At 41.2% G+C, this 26766-nt stretch overlaps 1 protein-coding gene across 2 annotated transcripts in view; it reads left to right on the top strand.

Moving 5' to 3' along the window:
• Positions 1-358: 358 nt before the first annotated feature.
• rab28 (RAB28, member RAS oncogene family) overlaps positions 359-26766 on the top strand; it is a 27225-nt gene continuing 817 nt past the window's right edge. The window contains exons 1-7 of one of the 2 annotated variants that reach the window (XM_010784550.1): positions 359-827; positions 5481-5577; positions 8596-8684; positions 11201-11330; positions 22522-22625; positions 22722-22799; positions 25609-25981. In XM_010784550.1, the coding sequence (XP_010782852.1) occupies positions 753-827; positions 5481-5577; positions 8596-8684; positions 11201-11330; positions 22522-22625; positions 22722-22799; positions 25609-25704 (669 nt within the window). In that variant the 5' untranslated portion in view covers positions 359-752 and the 3' untranslated portion in view covers positions 25705-25981. Of the gene's footprint in view, positions 828-5480; positions 5578-8595; positions 8685-11200; positions 11331-22521; positions 22626-22721; positions 22800-25608; positions 25982-26766 lie in introns of those variants that run through there. The other variant, XM_010784549.1, reaches the window with a different exon arrangement.

The following is a 26766-nucleotide window of genomic DNA, read 5'->3' on the forward strand; positions in this document are numbered from 1 at the left end:
AAAATAAGTAACCTGACTACATGTTGTCAATAAAACTAGCAGAGTCAAAAGAAGCCCATATTTAAGTAAGCGATAACGTAGGCAGAACATATAAACTAGTTAGAGTAGCTGAGCTATTTTTATTGCTGTGTAAACGGTTACCTACTTTAAACACTTTTTAGGCAGATTTTTTTATTCTTTATTTTGGGTCACATAGTGTAATACCTTTTGCTCAGTATAATCTATTTAAGTGACCCACAAATAGCAAACAAACCAACGTAAAATAAAATAGCCTACTTAATAAATAAGCAAAACTGCTTTGAGGTGTTTCTGTTTTCATATTCACACGTTGACCTTTGTTACCGCGGCAACGGGAACGCGTCACACAGGACTCAACCACGCCGCTGGTGAATTTGGGTTTCCGGTTCTGATCGTTTACAGTCAAAGCAAAAGGCTTCATGGCAATACTGTAAATATTTACAAACTGAGAGTGGCCTCCGGTTTGTTTTTCGGTTGCCGTTACCCTCCGATTAACCAAAAATCAGTGGAGGAAGCACACTGCGTGTGTGAGTGGATCATGCCGAGTGGAGCAGTGTTGTGTTAGTAGAGTCAAAATGGCGTCTGCTGCTTGCCCACTCAACAATCGTTTAATCCATTTGTGATTACACTAGTGTCATAACAACATCCAGACAACCTGCGACGGTGTTTTTATTCTTCTAGTGTTTTCCTTTTTTGTTTTGCACGCTGATAAAGTCGGAGAACATTTCAGCGTCATGTCGGACTCGGAGGAGGACAGCCAGGACAGGCAGCTTAAAATTGTAGTGGTTGGAGACGGTGCTTGTGGGAAGGTGAGACCATCACAGACATATTCAACGCACACATAATGAAAGTAACTAAAGATACAGTCTAAATTCAACAAAGATAGTTGTGTTTTATTGTCTGTTGTTGGACGACAGCAGGCTTCTGTTTACGTTGCTCATCCAACCGCTGCAGTCTTCCCAGTCACCATGGCGACTGACGCTATGTAGCTTAGCTTGCTAATGCTAACAACATCCAAGGCTACAGGCAGTTCGATATAGTTCGATATAATTAGCGAACACTTGGTTTGTTTCTTACACTTTACGACACAGGGAGACTTTTTACCTTTATCTCATGTAACAGTTGTTCAACAACACAATACGCACTTAATATAACTCATGTACGTTGTCTCGAAAATATCAACAAAATGTAATATATTAGCTCAAATGCTCCATGACTCCTTAGACAAAAGCTATCACTAGATGACAACATCAGTTAATGTCAAGTCAACCGTCCCGAATGTGCAATTACTGCAGCAGGAAGCATAACATCACATAAAACAATATAACATGGATATCAAGCTTTTGTAGACAATTGTCCGTATGACATTAATTACTCAAAAGCATAGGCCATAGTAACATACAGCATTATAGTGCATGTTCCCTTTTATTACTCCAAGTTTATCACTATCAACAGTTCAACAAACATTAATTGTGATACTAGCAAACAAACAAAACACACAATTTAATTTACCTACATTTTACTTATTACCCTTGGAAGTCTTATGTATACAATTATAATAATTGTTAATAGCTCTAGGGACAGGCAGGGAAAGATAGCAGCAAGGTTCATCTCAGTCAGAGCTTGAGATGGTTGAATTATGAGCTTAAATGATATGTCAACTACTTGATCAGTTAATGGTCAGTAAAAAATAGCCATCTTTGATATTTCAGCCTCTCAAATATGGAGATTTCCTTAAATCACTGTTTTATTTCATATTCAATTAAACATCTTTAGGACTGACAAAAGAAGACCTTTAAAGACATTTAATAAATTGATGGGGGAATATGGTTTCTCAAATTACATTTTGGACTGAAAAGTTATTCAGTATTAATCACAATTGGTAATGACTGCATGATAAAGTAAAGATGAAGTCTGTATAAATAAATGTTTCCTAATCCTGTTATACCTGTGTTGACGGACATACTCCCACCTCTAAGATAGCATTAATGATTTAAATGTGGCACGTTTTCTGGATCTAAACCTATTAGGTCTACCCAGTCCTTAATCCACTTTGGATTTGCCATTGAACGTAGTTGTACTCTACGTGCTGGTGGAGCTGTGGTTTATAGTAACTAAGAACATAGGCTTACATGGTGGAGAAATTATATGATGTTGTTTCGTTATTCTTTTCAAACTTTCTCATCAAAAGGGGCCGATTTAAGTCAACCCAAATTAATTCACCACTGATGTATTGCCTGCTTTGAAGTTGTATGAGAAATTACAACAGGGTAAGCTTGAAGGAAAACATAACAACATTCCCTAGACTATTCAAATAAAATGCATATTTTAATTGTTTTAAATTGGAAATATAGCTGAATGATTAATTGTCACAGTCCCCATATTTATAGAACACTTTGGGACTGCAGCTACTGCTCAATTCACTTGGGCTAAAACACTGCACTGTGCAGTGTTATACAGAGTATGACAGTTTTTCAGCCTGGCTCTTGCAGCTGGTGGTTGTTTTCCATCAGTGTACCTCTTTTCTCCTGGCCAAGCACCCCCTGTATGCATTTGGCTCCAGAGTGAGGCCCCATTTAAGAAAATTATGTCTGGACAGCCCATATGAGAAATGTTTCTGTTTTCTCATTTGATAGATTAAAAATAACAAAGTGTCATGTGTGAAGACTGAGTTTTATGACTGTCTGAACTTTGAACAAATATAGGCCTTTAGTGCTTTTTTTCTCTTTGCTAAATCTACACGGGCTTTATGACTGCTCTTCCCTTTCAGAACTACTGGACTGGATCCTGAGTGTGATAATGATGTAGATTAAATAAACCTAAGTTACCTCCACAACAGTGCAATATTTTCCTACTCACACCAAACAATCATTTGCAGCAAAGCAAGGAGGTTGTCATGACAATTTAGCTATATGGTTCTTCTTCACTGCATTTCAAATCCTCGAATGAATGAGTGTGAATGTAAGGCAGGGACGTCAAGTGCTTTCAACTACACATCCCCTTTCGTTACTAATCTCTCCTTCCTTTGGGAGAAAGAAAATGAATGTAGCAGTAATAGTGAGACCCAATGAGAAAAATGAATGTTCTCATTCTGGAGAGTCGACATTTTCTTTTGGGGGAGGGGGGGGTGAAGAGAACACACACAACTCAGTTCCCAGTAGATACGCTACATTAATAACCCTCCTCACACTGCTGCCAGGTGTCAGCTCGTCACTGTCTGAATGACTTACCTGCTTGTCTGTTTTGGGCAGAAAACAGGAGCCCTGCCCCCCATTTTGAGTAGGCACCACTGACTGACATCTTGAATGCCGTTTCCCCCCTTATTAATGTCAATTTGCTGAGCAAATTGCAATCGGATCAGTTTTTCTTGGACAGCAGTTTCGGTGGTATTTTTGCTTGTGGTTAGTTGTCCATTCAGAAATATAGGGAGATGTGGGAAGGCTTGTCCACCTGAGCAAGATGTTTTTTAAATGTGGAGTTGCACATTTAGCCAGGCTCGTAAGGTGCTGCGGGGAACTTACACACAGGTCTATTTTGTTAGAAGTCACTGAGTTTTCTGAATATTTGCTCTTTAAAAAGGCTCTTTAGGTGCAGGTCCTGTACATTAACGGATGCTGCTTCAGAGCAAGTGTAGTCTAACTTGTCAGCAATATACCAACATTTATATCAGTCTTCACTGTAGACAATCTAGAGAAAGCTGATTGCAATGTTGCAAAAATGCACCGCATCTTGAGTTGCATCACATGGAAATGGTCAGCATGCCATATTTTTTTCCCTCGTAGTTTCTTGTTTCAGTATAACTTCCCCCATTTCCCGGCATTGGTATCATTGGTGACCCTGTGCTGTTCTCTGTTGGAGTGTCAGGATTACGCCAGCTTTTACATTTGCTGGTTAGTTCCAATTGTACGTTGGAAAAAAAGGACTACGCTGAGGGAGGAGAGCCAAGCTACTGGAATGCCAAGACAAATGGCCCACTAGGCCAACGCGAGCATGTGGAATACATTTTTGCTGTCCGAGCTTGTTATTCCTGTGTTGCCAATGATCGTTTGGGCTACTTAAATGGCCGATTTTCTCCTTGTTGCGCCAGTCACCTTTATTAATTTTTCAGTCACTCTTGAGCATGTGACAGGCTTGAAATGCTGAGATTAAATCAAGTCTGTAGGTCAGTGAACTTTTAAAAGAATTAGATGGATAAAACTGCAAAAAAGCTGCTGGTAAAGTCCAACATTAAACATTTCGTAGGTTTAATTCCAAGCTGGCATAAACGTAAAGCTTTAGTAATAAAGTTGACCCCCACAATGACAAAGTATCCTAAGGAAGCCAAAGATACTATTATGTACTTGAAGAAGATATGGGTAAACCATGATACAGGTTTTTCCTTCATAAATTAGCCTGTGTCCGCCCTAAAGTTTTATTTGAAACTTTGTTTGGCTAAACTTAAACTACCTTTGCCTAAATGGAGGTAGATAAGATATTGGCTCAAGTGAAGGTTTACTGGATTGAAAGAAAGAATTTAGTTTGAGATCCTCTAACACTCAGTGAGTGGCAAGTACCACATTAAAATGCATTTGCTGCCACATGAACACTCAGGGAATCCCATTGCTTCACTTCTCTGTTGTGTTTATGTAAGCATACTGCTCTAAAGATAGCTAATAGACATTCAGCACTTCATTTTTTTCCCTATCCTCATCCATCAAAATGAATTAAACTTGGCATGTCAAGCCTGTGCTATGAATTCCCATGGATTTCAGGAGAGACCCTAACATGCTTTTTCCCCCCCCTCCTCAAACACAACAGTGACAGTGATGGACGCTTTATAATTTGTGGCAATTATTAGGTCTGCAGTCTGTAGACATGACATACCCCGGCACCTGTTTTTGTAATTCACGTTGATTTCACTGTCACAACCGTGGCTGGGGAGCGAGACGGGGGGGGAGGAGGCAGACAATTACATCAGCGTACCTTTCAATCAATAACAACGGTTTTGAAGGTGCCCAGAATGGATTTGTAATAATTAAATGAATGTCCTACAGGTCATCCTTAAAGTCTGCAACGCATACGAATTATGGCTGCACACAAGTGTTGTCATGTGATAAATTGTATTTTTAGAAATATTGTGAAAAGCTTTCTTTGGCGTTAGCTCAGTTTGAGTTCTATCAACGCTTTTGTACTTTTGCTCACCACCGAAAGTATCACTTTTTCAGGAAGTCTTTTAATATACTGTATATTTTCTCTGGAAGGCAGTATCTGCTGCAGGCTATGCTTCCATTTTGCTTTGGTTTTTATTTTGTGCGTATACGTGTGAATACTTTTTGTTAACCAAATACTAAGCACTGGATTGAGGTCTTTTCTTTTAAAAACACTTAACTCCTGTAAATGACTTAATTCTTTTCCTGTTGATCGCTGAGGATTTAAGATTGGTGCACTTTAACCATGTCTCTCACTTTGTCTCTCTGTTTCAGACATCACTCGCCACCAGGTTTGCACAGGAGGCTTTTGGGAAGCAGTACAAACAAACCATCGGCCTGGATTTCTTTCTGAAAAGAATAAGCCTTCCAGGTGAGACACCTTCATAATCTGTTGGGAGCGCTCGCCTGTTCGCAGACTCAGCACAGACACGCGTGTTGCACGAGCACGTAGTGGCAGACTTGTTCATTCAATAAAATACTGAGGATTTATGTCCTTGGTAAGTATCTACTTAGACAGACGGACTTTAATGTTTTGGTTTGTAATACTGTAAAATATACATTATGTCAAGGTTTTCGATGTTTGTGTGTACTTTACAAAGTCAGAAAGTACCAGTCCAGAATATTAATTCAAAGTCGGACAAAGAGGCCTGTTGTTCCAACATCACTTTCTGTCATATTTTAATTTCTCATATTTTCTGGCGCTGTACATATTTTCTTGTCCGACCATTTCAAGGCAGAGTTTGTTCTTCAGGTTAACTCTTGAATGTGTCTTTTCTGGTAGCTCCTCATTGTAGAGTGTCTGCCACTTCTCAGGCTTATTGGCTCTGAAAGCTCTTCTCTCCAGAGCAAACAGCACACCTTTTTTTTTTAAAAACTCCACAAGGCCAATGTACAGCTTATGTCCAAAAGGGCAAGCCTTGCTCATAATTCCGTGGCACCGTACAGAGTAAATATATTAACATTTTATATCCATATCACTGATCCCCAAGTTCAACCCATCTTTGTCCTGCACCACATAAAACATTCATGTTCCTATTTGTTTATGTTGAACCCGCAGAAATAAAGCCACACTCTGTGCCCCCCTTAGATCTGTAAAATAAATGTTTATTGACTAATGCTATATTTAGACGAAAGCACTCAATTTTCACTTCCTACCATGTGAAATGGGGATTTTCAGCATTTTGAAATGGCATTTTGTAAAACTCTGCCAAGGCCCTAAGCTGCAGAAATCTGCAAAGTGCCTCCATTCTTTCATTACTAATAAAACAACATTAAGCAAGGGCAAATTAAGTGCTAAAAGTAAAAGTTATGCTGATTTGTGAGTTGGCTGAAGGATTGTATTTTGATTTTGTGTCAGTTTCAGCTTATGAGACTTAGGAGAACTAAACCCCCAAAAATGTTGTGGTGGATGAAAAGAGCCAACCATAAGCACAGACCGGGCCCAAACGTCTTAATGCAAACTCCAACAAATGCTGTTAATCGTTTGACTTCTCTTTCCAGTCAGTTTCTTTCCTGAAAGGGCTCTACTGGCAGTGCTGAACTGTAACCTTTGTTCAAATATAGCGCACGTATCACCGGGGCAGCAACAACACTGGGTCCAACAGCGGAGTTGTTAAATGGCCCATTTTCTGGGGAATTGGGTGTTGATGAGCTGATGAAGAGGAGGGTGGCTCTGCGAGCTGGGTGGTCCCAAACGTTCGTTAGGACCCCCACCCTGCCTTGTATCGGAGAGGTTGTGTGGCTCTCCGGGTCTCTATGGGGCTGTAAGGGTCTTTTCCAGCAGGGGGGAGAGTAGCCTTTAGCCAGGGTTGGCCCCTCTCACCATGAAGGCCCAGCTTGTCAAACTTAATGTACATTTTCCAACGCGGGGAGAGGTGAGGTGAGGCCGACTGGCACACAACAGCCTCCTCTGTGTGTGCTTTTATAACAATACCTCTTCCAGATGTCTCTGCCAAACCAGTGAGGTACAGGCGGTGAAGGGGATTGACTTGAGGTGAAGTTTACTTTAGAAATCCTCAAACTCTCTGGCGCTGCTTTGTCTGTGTCCATTTCACGTCACATTAAGAGGTCAATTCATTGTCAACATGTGTTTTTTTTACCCATTAACCTTGTTATCAGTTTTAAGGTTCATCGCTTGGTTCCACAGTTGCAGTTTCTGGAAATAGGGACATTTGGTCCAGTAATCGAGACACGAAAACTCAACTTTTACTGAATAAAAACACTTTGAATCACATTGTGACTGGGAGATCATTTAAAAATAAATGAAAACAAAGTAAAAACAATCACTTTAAAAATAAATATGACATTTAAGTCCAAAAGTGCAAAGCATAAGCAGAAAAATGTCAGCACTGTGGAGTCAGCGTGAATCTCCGAAACATAAATAAAGCCAGTGTCCAGGCCTGGAGGACGGACGGGTGGGGATGGCTCTCTACAAACACCAAGGAGCCGTTATGCATCGCACTCCTCAATGTAGCTTTACATTGACACTGTATAGTCTAGATGTAGTGACTGTGAACCTCAGCGTTTCCTTCCTTCGCTTTAAAAAGGGGGTCTCATGAAGGGGTGAGTCGTCCAGCCGTGTCCACAGCTCCCCATCACACCAACATAAACTCCCCGCTGTCTGGTCCACCCTCTTTTTTTTACATCTTTTTTTTTTTTTCAACCACTCCTTTCATTTTCCAGAGGAAGAAAATATTTATTTGGTTTTGGTTTTTGTGCCCGTCTTCCTCTCTCTCTCTCCTTTTTTCTCTTTCCACAGGCGTAGGGACAACAGTCTCCTTTTCCTCTCGTTTTGTGTTAATTATTGCTATTTTCCTTAACAGCACATCATTCTCTTCACTTTCCTAACCTGGCAGGACATGGCACAATGCAAACAGCTCTTCCCAGGCTAACAAGAAGTCACTCTTTTTTCTGCCTGTGTATTGAGCGTGTTTAAATTAGAGGGTAAGCGCACCTATTCCTCCCCCTCAATCTATGGGCTGGATATTCTTGGATGTGAGGTGTGGGTGACCTGCCAGGCAAAAGCGCTTAGCATGAAATATTAATCGATGATTTATTGTTTCCATTATGTATATCAACAATGTGGACTTTTATTATAGAAAATCGCTCGCCGCAATTCCAGTAACTGCTGACTCTTCATTTCTTCAGGATTACGAGCTTTGTTCAAATAACATGTTAATGAATACAAAGTACGAGAAATGAATGGAAACTGAGAAATTGCAGCATTATTTCTTGTTTTGTTAAATCTTTTTAATCATTATTGGAAAAGAGCATTTTCAAACACGACATTGGGGATTTTGACACCTTCTTTATAGAGCTGGTTTAATATTTAGTCATTGCATTATGAGGTCTTTTTGATATTTTAAGTGTTTGGTCTTTTCTCCTGTAGGAAACTTAAACGTGACCCTGCAGGTGTGGGATATCGGAGGCCAAACGATAGGAGGAAAAATGCTGGATAAATATGTATACGGAGCTCATGTAAGATGACACGCACACACGCACGCTCTCTGAACTTCAGAATCGGATTCCTCTAAAATGAACGCTCTTTGTGAAGAATGCTCGGATCACGGTTTAAGAAGAATACATTTCTTATTCCCTATTCGTCCTGTATTGGTGACTGTTCGTGCTTATTAGTACAGCCACTCCCTCCCTCTGCAGCCAAATCATAATAAACTGTCATTTTGGATTCTCAGTGAGCTTAACAGGCCAATAGACCTTTTTAAAATCTCTGCATCGCTAATTTCCATTGACTTTTTTTTACAGTTTGAGGTAGGGCTGCTCAATTAATCGCAATTACGATTATTGCTTGCAACGATTACGAAAACAACGTAATCGAAATATAACAATTTTTTCTTTTTATGAATTCTTTTTTTTAATTGGTTTTTCAGTTGAGTTATACTTAAAGTTCAGGGTAATCAACTGTTGAAAACATACTGTTCAAAAAAGTTTTCTCCAATAAATTGATGTTTTCAAAGTAAATGGATAATCGTTTTTTAATAATCGTGATAGCAATTATTGACACAAATAATCGAGCAGCCCTAGTTTGAGGTTTTGTGTCAGACTAAACAAATGTTAATCATACTGCACACGGTAGGTTTATAGTAAGCATTTTCAAAAAACAACATTTCTAGTATGCTTGAACTACTCCAAAATTAGAATGAATTGAACTTTTAAACTGAAATCGTTCGAAGTATTGCCCAGTTTTCGATATTAGTCATTTCATTTGTGAGTCTATGGAAAATATACTTAAAATGTATCCCTCACTCTCATGTAATGATTCTCCTATGGAAAACGTAATATGTTTTCAAAGAATGACAGCTGAGCTTTCTGCAAACACTGTAATTTGTGTCATTGCGTACTATTTTGTACCCGTGTCAGCAACATCAGGTAGCCGTGTTGCTACAGACGAGTGCTATCTGTCACCTCCAGGATGTCTCTTGTTTGAAGAGGACTACTTAAAGGACGCAGTTTGTCGAATCTGAGACCCGTGCTTCAGCATTAGACCTCACATTCGGGCACAGGCAGGAAACTTTTCACCATATAGCAGCTGCAAGCACACTTCTGTCATGTTTGTCCATAGAAGCTAGACAAACATTAGTTGGAGGTTCTTTTCCATTCCATGAATCTACTTGGCATTAAAATAGTGAAAGTGACATGTTTTTTTTGCTCTAAATTGTGCAATAATACTGTGCAGTGTACAGTATATTAACCATGTCTGCAGCACTTCCTTTTAAGGAAAGGACAATATAGGATTTTATAGCCGATCGAGTAAAAAAAAAAACTCACAATAAGTTGGTTGTGTAGAATTTCCCTTATGGGGTAAATGACATTATTACTATTGTAAATATCATCACGAGTGACTTGAAAAAATATTCTAGCTCGTTATAAAAATATCAAATACAAAATACATTTATTGTATGAAAGAACAATGTCGCTTCTAACATTTTTTTATTTATGGACAGGGACCTTTGACCATATTTAAGATAGTTGTCCTATCTGTCATGCAATAGTTGTTTCCTAAGAATATACAAGGTCTGTTTAAGTGTAATGAGTTGTAACAATAGCTGGATGATTATGTTGACTATATTGTGAACTGAATTTATTTCGGCCAGGATCATCATGTGGTGAGTTATTTTATTTTGTGCGTTACTGTCTATCTCATTCAAAAGCAAAATGTCGCCCATCACATTACGCCACTTTCCTCGTTAGCGCGGTATGGAACGTTCACACCTTTTGTTCAGCACTGTGCGTCCTGTAATCAATCATGGCTGTTTCGGAAAGACTTTCAGTAATTGTCAGAGGGCTGAGCTGTCGTCACCAACCTCGCGTGTTGTGACAGTGCGTGTCTGACGAACAAAAAGCAACAGACAACGCTTCAGTCGTGTTGCATCATGCAGTAAAAGTGGAGACATTTACCGCGGCTCAGGTTTTTAATTACCAGCCCTTTTTAGACATTGCAACAATTTCAGCAGCGATAGCAGAAAGTTCAACTACCTGATTATTTGTCTTGATTTACACCAGCAGCTCTCGTGTCTGTGTTTACTCTTTGATTCATTGAAGTGTCCGTGTGTTTGCTCAAACATGGCTCTGGTGTTGTTGCATGCGTGTTTCTGCAGTGCCTACAGTGTAGAGGATTACAGAGGGAGGAGGAGAACGCCTTTAGTCAGACAGCGTGCATTCATTATCACATAGCAGATAACCAAACCTCACCTTTATTCTGCACTAAATTCTTGACTGAATGTAATGCTAACAAAACTGGGAACACAGCTTTCATTTAAAAACCGTCCCGCAGAGTCTTACCTGAATTATAATCCTAGTGACCCTCAGATGAGGTGTGTGAGAGTGAGTGTGTCCCCGACTCTCAGTAGAGGAGCAGTGCCATCTGCTGTTCCCTTGCTCCCTTAGTAATACTCAAGTCAATATAAATCAAAATCAAATATGATGTGTACTCAGTCTGTACTCACAGGTTGTTTCTTTATGTTTTTCCAATGCAGGGGGTTCTCCTGGTTTACGATATCACCAACTACCAGAGCTTTGAGAATCTGGAGGATTGGTTCAGCTTGGTGAAGAAGGCCAACGAGGAAAATGACATCCAGCCGGTGGTCTCCCTGATTGGGAACAAAGGTGAGAATAAGACTTGTTTTTTTTCAGCAGGGATGAAGAATTACAGTCAACTTTAAAGAAAAGTGTGTCTGTCTGAGTTTGGAACTTGCTATATTTTTTGCAAAAATGTAAATGATTAGAGAGTTTTTCACTCTTCATTTCACCCTGACACATTTTTCATTCTGCGTGTCTGTGTTTGTGTGTGGAGGAGTGAGTGTGAGATGGTAGCAGACGTGTTTGTTAGAGCACCAGATAACTGATCGCTGTGATAAGCGAGTCAGGTTCTGGAGCGATGGGAATGCTGATGTTTGTGAACTTAGGGGAGAGACTGACTATGATTTAAGATCCCCGGGCCAACGGACCTAGGGCACCGCTTATCTGTGGTCCCCGCCCCGCCCCGCCCCCTCCCAGTCAGTACCCGTCTGGTACCCCCCTGAGTCTGCGCTCCTGTCCCAGGTCGTTGGTTAAGGAGAGGAACTGGACGTTAACCAGACGGCTCTCCTCCTATCAGCCTGCACCCACCTCCAGAATAAAGAGTAATAATGATGACTCTTTTTAAACATCCCCTTGACAGATGTGGAGTCATGGCTGCCGCCGTGTTATTGTAAAGTGAGGCGTCAGTGTGTGTGTGTGTAATGGTGACTGTCCACCTTCCCGGGCAATGATGAACGGTCAACAGAGTGGTGCCTGCACACAGGAAGCTCTCGCTAATGTTACTCAGCGGGGAGCAAAGGTCGCGGTCTAATTCGCCTGTCTCGAGAAGATTCTCTTGTCCTCGCATCCGTTGCATCTCCTAATGCCCCGGCTTTAACGGTGGGCGCCTCTGTATTTAGGCTAGGTTTTGGGTGTATGGATGAGTGTGTGTACTGTAATATTTAAGTAGTGTTCATCCTGCTGTCAGGCTCCTCACCCCCACACTCCCACAGTCACTCTCCCCCTAATGGCTCTATTGCTGAGAACGGCCCATGTGTGTTTTTTTTGTTCCTACAGACTGAAAAAAAGAAAAACAAAATCCCACACAGATTGCCCCGCTAGGAGCAATCAATTACCTTGCGAGACTTTATGAATCCCTGAACCTTCCCATGGACTTTTCAGTGAGCTTGAAGAGTTAGTCTGGCTATCTAGCTAAAAGTGTCCACACCTACATTTTTGTTTTACTTTTCGTCTCCACACCCCATCGTAGTTTTTTCTCTTGCCTTTTTTTTAGTATTGTAGCATTTTTGTTCTTTCTCCAAAAAGGATACTTGGCACACACAAACAATAAGCTGAACATATAAATACAGAGCATTCTTTTGAGAGCGGAGTTGAGATGACTTTTGAATGGTTCCCATGATGTTGGACTGAGTAAGGCATCATGTTTGTGACAACAGAAATAGACGTACAGACATAACAAGGGGCTTTTAAAAACACTACAGATTTATGACTCTGTGAGGGCTCGTCTTTGGGGAGATTTTTAGTGTTTTCACTTAGATAAACTTTAGGTGAACACAGGCTGTAGAAGTCACTTCTGTGTAGTGGTACTTAATTTAGTTGCTGGTTAGAGCAGAAAGAGTTATAGATATGCAGCCAATGTAATAAAAGTCCTAAGATAAGTCAACATGGGGGCTACAAATCAAATGTGACCCTGTTTGGTTTATTAAGAGATCATGTGCTACTGTATACGTCTAGTTTCCTGAATTACCCTGTGCCTGCCGTTTGGTTTTAACACTGTCTTCTTTACCCAGTGTACGGTAATTGAGCCTATGGACTGGTTCATTAATGATGCTGTCCCCTCCTCTCCTCACCTTGGCCTGACTGCCCTCCTGTGCCATGTCACTTCTGGGGAACAACCTTCCCTTTCTTCGGCTTAGCATGGCCGGTTGGGGTTAAGTGTGCTTGTTAAGCGTCAGTATGCTGCAACCCCATATGCTGCCCAGAGCCTTGTGTTAAATAATGGTACCACTTGTAACAATTCAGAGAGGAAGCCAATGAAATGTTTTATTGAGGGCACACACATGCAAGCACACAATTATTTATTCAACTGCATGCACACACACGTACACAGACACTCACAGAGGTGCATACACTTAGGTAGAGCGACACACTTTCTGGGAACACACGAGTAATGGTAGAATGCTAAGCTCTTGGTCTGTCTAAACATACTATAACTGTTTATTACAGCGCAGTGTAACACAGGATCTTCTCAAGAGATATGTTGGCCTATAGGGAAGTCATCTACTCCAATGTTTCATTTTTAGTCGACTTATAAGTGCTGTAAGTTTTGAATGGGCTCCAAACGATAAATTCTGTTGCTCTTTGCTTAACAACAGCTGGATTCGGCCTGTGACTGTTTGCCTTTAAGACCAGAGATTGTCTGATATGAAAACAACATGGTGTATTGTTAGCAGTCCTAATTCATATTTTGCATCTTTCTGTAAACAATTTAGTAAAAACTATTATATCATTGCAACTTTTTTAACACGGGTTACAAAGTGCATTATAAAAAACGATAAGCTCGAACAATTCATACAAACGCAACGCACTTACTAACAAAGACAGCATACAGAAACAATCAACCCTTGAACGAATACAATATTAATATAGAAAGTATAGAAAAGTCAACTTAGAGAAGTGGGTTTTAAGATGTTTGTCTGTAATGTTCAGTGTAACTCATACCAGTGATATCATGTCAGCCTTTTAAAATGGCTTATATTACAGTTTGAAAATCAGTGCACACATTTCATTTTTAGACATTAAGCCTGTGTCGTTTATCAAACCAATTTGTTTTTATTAAGTGGGGATCGCAGGACCCCTGCTCGCTCCTCACCCATCACCCTTCCCATTGCTAGCGCTCTCTCCCTCAGGAACTCCAGAGCATCCATCATGGGCTTGTACAGCCCTTATTTGGGTGACTTAAATGGGTTCAGTTCTCTTAACCCCTCCTCATCACTCATGGCTTTTTGCTCAGAGGTTCTAACACTGTTCACTGCTGATCCACTCAGGCCTGCCATGGGAAACGTTCCCCTCTGCAGGAAGATAAGGTCCCCGCATGAAGAGAACTTGGAAACTCAATTACGTCTTACCTGCCTTTCTCTTCTGCTCTATTCCTTTTTGCCCTTTCTTCCTCCTCTAAGTCCATATCTTGCGTCATCTCTCAACCATGCACACTCATTTACATCCCTGTGCAAACATGAACTCTTTCAATCACATACTTAGGCCTACCCTTAGCTCTTATCTCTCACGTGTGTAGACTAACACTTCTGCTGTAGCTGCCTTTGCTTACAGTAATGTCTTTTCATTGGCTCAGACTCTCTGTTGTGTTAAACAACATGCGTGTTTGCTTTCTGCACGCTACGGCAGATCTCACTGCATACCTTTTACCCCTCGCACTTCACTCTCCCCAGTTTCCATTCAGCCATGTGAAAGTTAAGACGAAACATGAATCTCCCCTTACTCTTGGTTTTTTTGTGGAGCATGTCCTTGCCACCAATATTGTTGGTCTTGAGTTGTTTGCCATCTTGGCAAGGCCTCGGTTGAAGCCCCCCCCCTCCCCAGCTCTCTCACCCCCGTCACCTCCCTGCCCCGTAAAGCTGCCACAGTTCCTGTCTGTTCAGTGCAGGCCTGCACATTTCTTAATAGAGAGATGCTCAGAAGTCCAGGAGCGCAGAGGAGCTCAATGCGCTTCTGTTTTTGGTTTAGCTCAAATGTTTTTCCTGGCTCAACCCACTCGTACTTAGGTCCTCTTACAACAAACTAAAAGGTCCTAATTGCCCTCAAGGGAAAGGTTTAGCCACAATAGACATGTGGTGGGACAAAAGCCCAGTGCTCTTACCCCGGCACCCTCCCCAGATAGAGGGGATGAACACGTCAGCAGTGTCTGTTTTGCACTGTGGGTAGCGCGACCACAGGTTTAAAACTGTAAAACATTATATATACAATATAAAGACCTAGGCATGTCTTGAATGGTTCTGTAAAGATCTGGAATGTTTACAGTTTACACCAAATCCAGTGTTTCCTGTCTCTTCACATTTTGTTAAAGGTAAAGGGTCAGAACAGACATGCGTATCAAATTGTCTCAGTAACCGCACTATCTCTCTGCAAGTCTGGAAAAGATGGGAAATAGAAATGCAGGTTAAAAGGATACGGAGGGATGAATGGAGAGTTACAGCTGAATTACCCTTTAGTTCACAACTCAGTGTCAAATCACAGCTGCAGACGATGACATGTGTCCAGCAGTGATCAAGAAATACTTTCTAGGGTTTGTTTAAGACCCGCTTGGTGGCTGATAGGAGGTCTTTAAAAACAGAGCAATGCAACAGTCACAATCTGGTACCATATTAAATGCTAAGATTTAATTGTATCAACAGCTGACCCAGCTTTGGTCCCTACACTCATCTCTCTTAACTCTCTGGCCTGTCGAAACATGGAAAGTCCTCATTCATTTTAGCCATCCATAAAGCAAATATTGTTCCACATGCAGTAGATGATCAGTCTTCGCATACCTTCTTGTGTGGCAAGTCATGGGCCATTTGAGTTTCACAGCACAGCTTAGCCACCTGACCTGAGTGCAGCCTGGAACCCTCATCACGCTCAGGCTTCACTTTATTTCTCTGCTTCACAACATTGATATGGAGGAATTCCTGGAAGGGGCCTTGCTGACAAGGGGTTGGGTAAATAACTGATTGATCTGGATCCAAAGGCATTTATTTTAAATATATGGGAAATATCAACATATTTTTTCCCTCCTTTTTTGCTGAATCTACTTGTTTGTGGTGTGAACTATTACATCACTGTCTTTGCATACTTCTCCTGCTTCAGGTTTTTAACTTGTTTGCTCAGGCAGTCATGAGCAGAACTCACTCCCCATGTTACAGTTCACTGCTGCGGCTTGATGTTAAATATGCAGGCCGGTCCAACGCATCATTGCTCGTAGGAAGAATTTATAATTATGAATAGACCTATAGTGATACGATGCATAGGATTACGAAGGCTCCCATGTGCTCCGTATAATTATTATAGCTCATAGTTACGCTGCCGGCTCACAGAGGCATGTATTACAGCTCGGCCATAAAAGTCCACTTAGTTTAACAGCAACAGGAGAGCTCGGAGGACATGGCCAGTGAAACCAAGGGCAGCGTCTTGTGCGGTCGGCTCAGAGTTGGGCCTTTTGTTCACTTTTCATGAGTCCTGGGAGCCCGTTAACCCAGGCTGCGAGGCCATGTTTTACTGAAGCAGTGACAGGCCGGTACTCCAGCTCTCTGCAGAGCTACCGCTGGACACTCTCTGTTTTACATTCCCTGACCGGAGAGGAAGAGCACATTGTTTTACAAGCCGCCGCGGAGTATCTGATTATGTTTAAAAGCGTGAATACGTGTGTATGTGTCTGCACATCGTTTCATGAAGAGCGATCAAATGACAAGATGAGCTGTGATCAATGAGCTGTCGACAGAACACTTCTGACCTAGTGGAAAGCGAGTCCCCCGACGGTCCCGGCCCGTTTCAGGCCACCGGGGCAGGGGCACCGCGGCACAAAGAGCGCTCTGTCTCTGTCAGGAGTCCCACAGGGCTCCTGCACGGGCCCCGCTCACCTCCACAACACCGGGCTACTAACAGCACTTCATCTGTCTGTCCTCACTCAGAAAAAGTCATGATAATATTATTAGCTTTCCTTCAAGTTCTAATACACTGATAATTATCCCTAATTATTCCACCACAAGTTATATACTCACAAATCTAGTTATACAATGTCCAAAGTCAGTATAGAATGGGCCACACATTGATGACATATTATGCAATTGTACTAATGCAGAAATTATTATTGAATACAAAAATAATTAAGACTTTCAGTTTTAAATAACAGTTATATAAAAGGTATTTCTATTTAGATGTTCCATTCCCTCTGAAACTACTGTAAAAAAAACGCACTGTTCAGATCTAATACAAAACTATTTCGGGGACGATTCTGTATAATACTGTCGCCAGCACTTTTTTGAAGGAGGATAATTAATATTGTTTACACTTACATTATGGTGTCCATATTTATAATACCCGTACCGACCTATCCCGCCCTTCATATTTCAAAATACTTTTTACGAGCTCTCACCAAGTCATGTAAACCAGTTGGACCCAATCATTTAAATGCTTCACATAAATTCTACTAGTCATTTTTTTTATTAGCCACTGGTGTTGTGAAAGTTAAATCAATGTCTTATTCAATCAGACAACCCCCAGAATGATTCATTATAATTTCTACTGACTTTTAAGGTAGTAAATGTTTCCCCATATCTTGTAGCAGAACATTTAAAAGTAAATAAAATGTCACATGCAATTAAACTAACCACTGAAACTATAAAATATTGAGGAGAAATGTTTCAGCTGCTTTTTCAACCTCCTGCAGTTTAATATCAATTTATGATAGATTGTGAAAGTCTAATAATGAATCATTTCCCACTTGGTTTCTCTTGTAAGACAGAGTTGACCAAGGAAGCATAAAACAGAGCACAGCCAGGCAATGCATTTACAGTACGAAGACTAAAATCAGCATAGAGTAGTCATAAGCCAGAGATATCAAACTCCTCAATTTGAATTGAATTTGTAGACTACTATATTACTGTTGCAGAAAAAACATGAAGGTCCATACATTAGAGTATAGATTATGGCTTGTGCAGATTATGGCTTGTGATCCAATTAATGTTTAAGACATTTTGCTGAAGCATTTATGTAAAATAAAGTGAGACGTATAAGCACTTTAAGGCTATCTTCACTCTGCAACCCCTAGAGCTGATTAGAATGTGTTGCTCTGGTCCTATTTATTTCATTTCCCCCCCCGGCTGTTCACAGAGATTTTTAGTCATGTCTTTGTGTGTTGCAATGGCTGCAACACAAAAATACTTCTGTGCAGAGGTGTATGTGGATGCAGAGGAGTCTGAGGCATAAACATGAATCTCCATATAACCAAAGCGGCCCAAAATCTGAAAGAAAAAGGTAATATTCCAGATTTCATTGAATGTCAGGACTGCGGAAACATCTTTGGGATGTATTGATACTTGCCAAGTGAAAAATGTGTTCAGACAGTTGTAAGTCAATTCATTATCAGTAATCCTTGCCCTCACTAAACAGTCTGAATTGTTTCATGGTCGTCATTGAGGGGAAACTGAGGCAAACCCTCTTAACAGGGTCTTAAAGACATAGTGTGAGGTAATGTTGGAAGTGATAGGTTCTCCCCTGGGGTTGATTAGGCTCAACCCTGTAACTTTCACTTAATGTGATATGACCCCTCAGAGCCCCACGTTTCTGACAACACACACACCCACCGCCACACACAAACACATAGACACACATGTAGTTCACACATTCCACCCTCAGCCCTCAAACTCCCCTCTGCACCCACTGCTGTTTAGTTTAAAACGAGGCTGCCGGCAATTAACTGTGTTATGTCAAGCTTATTCTCTGGCTGTTGCGCGCTGGGTAAACTGCTCCAATTGGTCCCCAGCAGCCGACTCGGCAGAACAGTAAGTAGGTGTCTCTGTTATCACAGCATGGTTTTTAAAAAGCCCACTGAGGATCACACAGTGCGGTGTTGGGTTTCCAGGCTGGTTGGCCAACGTAGAGCTATTAGCGTATTGTTTTGCCTTGGCAACATGTGTTGGTGAACTGTAAAAGAAATAGTCACCCCTGAATTCTCACATCGTCCACATTTGGCCCTCTTAATGTGTCAATGAGAATAACAATAGAGTGTCTGGAAATGCAAAGTATGTGCCAGTTGACTTTGGTTCTGGTGTGAATTTTCCCATTTAAAGCAAGAGTGTGGATGTTTTGTAGAAATAGCTCAAATCTTCAAATTAAAAGTTGTATTTAAAAAAAACAACAACATGAAGTTAAGGTGGCCTATATCAGCATTATCCAGCAATTATCACCTGCTGCCCCAGTGGCAGTTTAGCTAAATTAATGACACAGGTCGGGAGTGTTTCAAAAGGCTTTTAGTAATAACAGCTGCTTTACCAACCTTTTTCGTTAAAAGAGAGCAACATATTTATTTTTTACAATAGGTAGACATCTTTTTCACGAGGGATTCATGTAATGTTATTCACTGGGTTGAAGTTTGGCTTTCATGACTTACTGGGAAAGGAATAAGACAGTATTTATAGACGTTTTTTTTATAGATTTCTGGCAGACATCTCTTGACAAGGTTTGTTTTCCAAATACCAGAGGACTAAGCTTAAGTAACAATGCTTCTTCAGTTATTTCAAAGTCAGTTTTCGCAGATGTTTCTATTATTTAAGGGAAGGTGATATCGCAACAGCGTTGGTTTGAGAGCATTTTCTGGCCGGATCCATCAAACCAAAAATAAAACCTTATTACTAATTCCAAGTCTGTGTGCTGTCAGGATAATCAGGTCTGCCACTGAGCAGAGTCTTTCCATGAAGGAGCTCAGCTGACATCCCCACAGACACTAACATGTGGAGAGGAGCCTTCATAGTTTGCTCTCATTTGGTTGTGTTTCCTTCAATGTAATGGATCACCACAATAACAAATCAGATATTTACGGTAAAAGCCCAATTTGTCCGCCAGATATTAATCTCCAACTGTTGTCTTGTAATTCACCGCAATGACAGGCAGACCTTTTAAATAAACACCGACGGTGACCAGAGCGAGGGAGGGCCATCGCTCTTGGGGAGTGATGATCCTCTCCACTATCTCTATGTGCTCGGAGGACTAAACAGTTTATTTCGTGTTTGCAGTCACTTCCTCTGGGTTGTTAAGCTGATGTACAGTTTGACAGAAACAGAGGGAAACCAGATCATCGGAGGAAGATTGTCTTGACCTGATAAGTAGAAATGGGTACATTAGGGAGAAAAATTGAGCAAAAGACTAAAATTGTGGGATTAGTCTTCAGTTTACAAAGACAAAGGCGGAAACATCTTTTGCGTGAGAACATGGGTCCACCTTAAGTATTAGTTTGAACATAAAAGGAGAAGTTGTTCACAAATCATGGACTCAACGAATAACAAAAATAGGTCTGGTATTTTATGCATATCGGGGACATTTTGTAGATTTCTCTGTATCATCTGATCTTGAAATTTTCCCTGAGTTCTTAAAATAGAAAGCTGAACATCTACAATTCAATGACAACATGCCCAGAGACTCAAATCTGCAGCTGCTACACATCAGCTCGCACTTCATTTCATACTTTTCAACTAACAGTTTGAATACTTCAACTCATATCCCCACTGTTGTCACTGCTTACATAACAAATGACAATTATTTACACAGCACACACTTAAACTATCTTTGGTGCAACTTTAACTGAACTTATTGAACTGAAACTCAAATGCACTCATAGTTTACACTTCAATTGACACTGACCTCAATGTCAAATGCCTTTTAGCGAATACATTGCAACACCTAAAAATCATTAATGCTTCAAATGCTATACATCGCAAAAAAATGACATTGATATTATTAACTTCTAAAGGTTTTCCACCTGCGATGTACTTAAGAAATAAGGCCTCTTCTAGTTCTGTTGAAGTTATTCCCTTTTTTCTTGCCTACTTCTTCATTTCCCCTCCCCTTGGTGCACATTCCCACAGGCAGGAATCAGAAACCTCACTACACCTTTTTGACTAACAGTAACGTGCCTTCCTCAGCCCCTGAGCCACCATGTTAATGTTGGCTAATCTGACTGTCACACATGATTGATAACCTTTCCCAAGTGTGCAGGATCCAAAGGATTAGCAGTGTTTACTTCTAGTAGCATGCTGGGTACCTCCACTGTTAATGACTGGAATTAATAACCTGCTGACGCCTATGAGACAGCTCTGTTTATGTACAGGCCGAGACATGACAGTCTGCCCTGGACACTGAGTAGTGGTAAAAGTGTCTAACCCTGCCCAGAAAGGTTTGTGTTTATATGTCACTTATGACGACATGATGATGGTAATATTCGTTTGAGTCTAAAATGATTCTTTCCAAATGTATTTTTTGTGGTCGTTGTGGATTGGCCTTTAACTTTTCTGGGTCATATGACTTACTGAGTTATTAATAATTCAGGATTAGTTCACTGTTTACAATTGTATGTATCTGTCTCTCTCTTGCTCTGCTTCTGGTTCTATCCCTCCCTCCCACACACACACACACACACACACACACACACACACACACACACACACACACACACACACACACACACACACACACACACACACACACACACACACACACACACAACACACACACACACGTACACGACACACGACGACACACACACACACACACACACACACACACACACACACACACACACAGGGGCATGAGAACGGGGTAAATCCTCGACAACTTCAATGAAACCTCACACAAAGAATAAAACTCGGGGGGACGAGAGAAACGCTACACCGTACAGTAGCCTGACCTCCTCCAGCTACCATAGACACGTACAAACCAGATACCGGGCGTGGCAGCCTTTCCGCACAAAGCCAGAAATAAAGAGCCAAGCTACTGCTTTCAGCTGCAAGACCCCCAGGTGACCTTCCTCATCGACCCCAGCATGACCCCATAGTGAGGAAGGAGAGAAGCAAAGCGCCCGGTATCACTGCACAGGAGTCGAATGCACATCACAATGGCTAAAGAGGAAGGCGTGTCATTGTGAGCTCACGGTAAATCAGCATGAAGGTGACAGTCCCAGTTCTAGGGCCTGTTTGCCAACCTTAAAGGAGGACGCACCCATAAGTCAGTCTGATTTCTCCATCCACGCTCTCACTGTGAGAGTAGCCTGAAGACTTTGGTCATCAACGTATTGTGTCTTAAGCATTTCTCCACAGCTGGGCTGGTTTGTCTGTTTCGGGTCAAATAGAGGTTCATGGCTTCGGGGTTCAACTGTACGAAGCTTACACCGAGGAATGTGTCACATCCAGCTTTTGGTAATGGACGCTCGAGGCTAGAGAGACGATCATTTCCACTCTCAAACTCCCTGAAATGACCTCCTCCATAAATACAAATATTAAACTAGCAGCCGGGTTTGAAAGCAACATAACAATTGAATTATGCTTTGTTATACGTGCCTATTCGTTAACACTAGGCAGATCCCCTTCCATCTTAACTCAAGTGTAAACAGTTATATTTTTTGTTTATGTTCAGATACGTGACAGTTAACCCTGCAAGAGTGCTGTATAACCACCGCATAAATCTGTCTATCTTGTAACGTTTTCTCACGTGTCACGCTGTGTTTCGTCCACAGTCGACCTGGAGCACATGAGGACAGTGAAGGCTGACAAACACCAGCGTTTCTGCCAAGAGAACAGCCTCATCAGTCAGTTCGTATCTGCCAAGACAGGGGATTCAGTAAGTACCAGCTGATTCAATAAGTCACTATTTAAAGTACAGAGTGACTTTGATTACACCTAACGGGTCCTATTTGTTTGTTATCTCTCCTGCTAGGTGTTCCTTTGTTTCCAGAGAGTGGCTGCTGAGATTCTTGGTGTAAAGCTAAACAAAGCAGAAATTGAGCAGTCCCAGGTGAGCCATAATGGCATCAAGGTCACTCCTCAAATGTCACCAAAAGCTCCAGGCAGCGTTCATACTTTAAATTGTGTATTTGTTCCGAACAAGATAGAAATGGACACTTTGTTTGGAACCAGCCGCTGTTCAAAGTGCTTCATTTACCAATATTTTGCTAAGTTACTTGAGAAGGTCATAAGAAATATTATGTCAGATGAAGTTCTTAAACATTAGATTTGTTTGTACCAGTGTCCTTATAATGATCAATCCCATTGTCCTTGTAAATTAAGCAGGTTATTCACAACTAAAGTGCCGTGTGCACACTAATTAATAAGAAAACACGAGGTAATTAAGTCAAGAATGTCAGGATACAAGCCTGATGAAGGTTTTAAAACCGAACTTCGAAAATAATTAAACTTAGATATCTCTAAAATGGATGAACTAATGAGTGAATGCGACATGTTTAGTAGCGCTAATAGTGGTTAAAAAATAACATAAAATAGATGCATGGGATGCCATTACTCTTTAAGTGTTTAAGAGTCAATGAAGGTGTATTGCTTCTATTAGACCACGATGCTGTGTAAAATATTTAATACAATTCTTAGAGAATACTATAAATTAACAAATATTACTGTAATCTAAATTCTATACTACAGAAAATAATTAATAAATGTCAGAACCTTTGTGAAAACAGCAACAGGAGAGCTGGTTTTAGGGACACATTTCCTACAGAAAAGTTCTCAAATGTAAAACCGATTGGTAAAAGAATGAAAGTATCCGGTGATATTTACCCGCTTCCTCTCTCCTAATATTACGTGCAGTGCTCCCTGAAGTTAAGGGAGGTCACAGTGAGTGTGTTAGGTCAGTGGAGGTCGCCACACACTGTAAAGGACCTTTTGTTGTGTAAACACGAGTTTGTTACGTCTGCCTCCTGTGATAGTCTACCTGCCACTGACACTGGCCATCTGCAAATAGACCCACGTTGACCACATTAACGCGTGAAGTCAGAGGTTAAAGGTAGTCCGTCGTAGGGGTGAGGAGGTTAGGATTGGTTGTCTGATTTATTTGGTTTATCTCCCACCGTTTTGGGCTGAAATGGGGTCTCAGCTTGCCATCCAGACCAAGGTGCCCAGTGGTGGCAGCTGTAGGATTTACAAGGTCACCTCCCCCAGAAGCATTAATCCTGCCTCTGATATGACCGCTTGGAGCCACACTGGCTGGGCAGTGGTTGATGAGCCTGGGGGCTACAGAGAGGTCAGGACCCCCAGAGAAGGGAGAGCATGTAAGGGAAACACTGGCCAAATTCTCAAGCCCCTCTCCCATCACCAACACGGCCGCTGACTAACTGAAAATGACTGTCGACTAATGGAGCTGTCCGTCTACTTTCTTCTTCCTCCCCTCCCTTGATAGCTCTGTCAATAAAGCAAAGTGCTTTAATCCAGGCTAATCGTTGGTCTACGCGGAAAAAAGGCTAGTTGACAGAAACGTGAAAAAGTCAACATTGTGAAGTGATTTTAGTTCCAAAATGATATGTTTCAACTTCTGATGCATGGTCATACTAAGTGTACTTTTTAGCAGCCAGCCCAGGTGACTAATGGACTCTAAAAAACATATGATCAAAACGTTCATGTTCTGAGACCTTATTGCTTTTTGAGCTGCTTTGATTATTCCGTCAGCAGAAAAAGAACCAGCAACTATTTAAATAATTGATTTAGCATTATTTCAGTTTCTTAGCCTCTCAAATGTGATGATTCCCTGCTTTTCTACATTTAATATCATATTAAACTGAATATCTCAGTCTTTTGGACTGAATAACAAGACATTCTTCAAAAGCTACGCCTGAGCATCAGTCCAAAACACGTTTAAAATTGAAAACAGAGAAAAGCAGAAATATTAGTTTAAGTTGCAGACCAACATTTTGTTTATTGACTAATAGAGAAATATATCCATTTCTTTCAGTTTGGTACATTTTCCATCTAAAAAAGCACTCTCCATACACCTAAAAGCTGAAGACGTTCGGAAGTGAATATAGATCTGAGGCTCTTGGTGTAGCTGCGGGGCGAGCGAAGCCTCATTATCAGCTGTCAGCTTCAGAGAGCTGAACACGAGGGTCAGCACCCCGACAGTATTGTATCTGCCGAGCAGCCCCTCCGTCATGCTCCTCTGTCGGTGGATCAGATAGCGAGGCCGGGATCACTCAAGGCTCCGACACCAGGCTTCGGCAGCTCGTTAATCAGACAGCCAACCAGGGCCTGCGTTCAGCCGTGTGCTCTGCTCTTAACGGTCACGCAGCCTGCCTCAGATTCAACTGCTGCCACATATAGCTTCAAAATTCTTTACTAGGTGTGAATATATTTATAAAATAGTTCAACTCACTGCACATTGGTCATAAGAAAGGGATGTAGTGGCTTAAGCATCCAGAGGTACACATATAGCATTACATTAGATCACTTTAGACTTCCCTAGTCCACTGTTTTAATGATCCAGGATACACAAGGCATAACTTTTTTTGGGAAGTAGATAAATAGGCAAATTAAAGTTGGATGTTCTGTTAGATATTAGATGGAAGATATGTCTTAATATTCTTGTCTTCACTTTCTGTTGGTGCACATTAATGTCATGCTTCACTTTATTGTCTGTTTCTCACATTTATTTTCCATTTTTTTCTCAATCCATGACCCTTCCCCTCATCGTCTCCTGTTCATTGTCCTCCCCCTCTTGGCTCTGGTCTGCATTATCCCACTGTCATCATCCTCTCTCATGTCTTTGTCCTTGTCATTTTTGCTTTCCTCCATCCCTCCACTGCTCTGCGTGTTGAACTGCTCAGATGGTTGTGAAGGCTGAGCTGGTGGCGTACCCACAGGATGAAGGCCCAATTACACAAGAGAACAGCCAGCAAAGCAAAATATGTTCTGTTCAATAGTTGGAAGTATGTCTCCACAGTCGCACAGATTTATTTCATCAGACCTTTGTTATAGCTGTTAGAAACAGAGAACAGTTGCGTTGTAGTAATTACCACATATATGTATTTTGTTCCTGTGGTTTAGATTAGAGCTTTAAAATAAGAAGAGAAACCCCATAATTACACCTCCTAACTGTGGAAGTATATTGCTAAACTGTCTTATGAACCCCAGTTATATCTGTGGATGTTGATCCCTCTATATATATATATACAACAAAAAAATCATATTTTAATGTTTTGGGCGGTTTATTTATTTCATTTAGTCACATGGGAATACAGATGCCACTCTCTTTTGTCTGAAGCTACAGCCAAAGGCCACTAGATTCATATTAATCGTATACAGACCGTTCCTATTATAAATCCATGATATAGACACACAAGTGGAATTCACTCTTCATAATACCCTTAGCCCGTAAGCAAAGGAAGTCTTGTTTCCCATCTGTCTATTTCTTAATCATTTATTTATTAATTTCCGGTTTTATCTCACTGTAATAAACAGCAAATCTAATCCTTTTCCCTGTAGTGCTTTTCAGCAATCTAGACTGTCCTGGTGTGAATTACCAAGTGTAGGAGATGTCTGCCTTCTCTCAGATATAATGGAGCAAGATGGTACTATTTTCTTAATAGTGCTCGTGGGTGTGGTTCGGTAGAAAGAAAACATTTCACACACATTAAAGTGCTCACAACAAGGTCTGTGGATTATCTTTAGTAACCGGGTCTTTGTTCCTGGAAAGTGACACTACATGCATAGCATCATCGAGTTCAATTATACTGGAAAAAAGGTCTCTATAGGCGCTTTCACACCAAGTACTTTGCCGTACCGGAATAAGTCCCAGAGGGAGGATTAGGCAAGTGAAGCCGCTGACGTCACTTCTTCTTCTTCTGCTTCTGCTTTGGGTTTACTGGCAGGCCGCAAACAACTTCACGGCGTATACTGCCACCCGAAGTCCTCGGCCGGAAGTCCCCGGAGTTAGGGACTGGCTTCAGTAGAAGCTGCTGGGACTCCCAGCAGCTTCTACTGAA

The sequence above is a fragment of the Notothenia coriiceps genome, unplaced genomic scaffold (assembly GCF_000735185.1).
Source record: "Notothenia coriiceps isolate Sejong01 unplaced genomic scaffold, NC01 NC01_scaffold00026422, whole genome shotgun sequence".
NCBI lineage: Eukaryota > Metazoa > Chordata > Actinopteri > Perciformes > Nototheniidae > Notothenia > Notothenia coriiceps.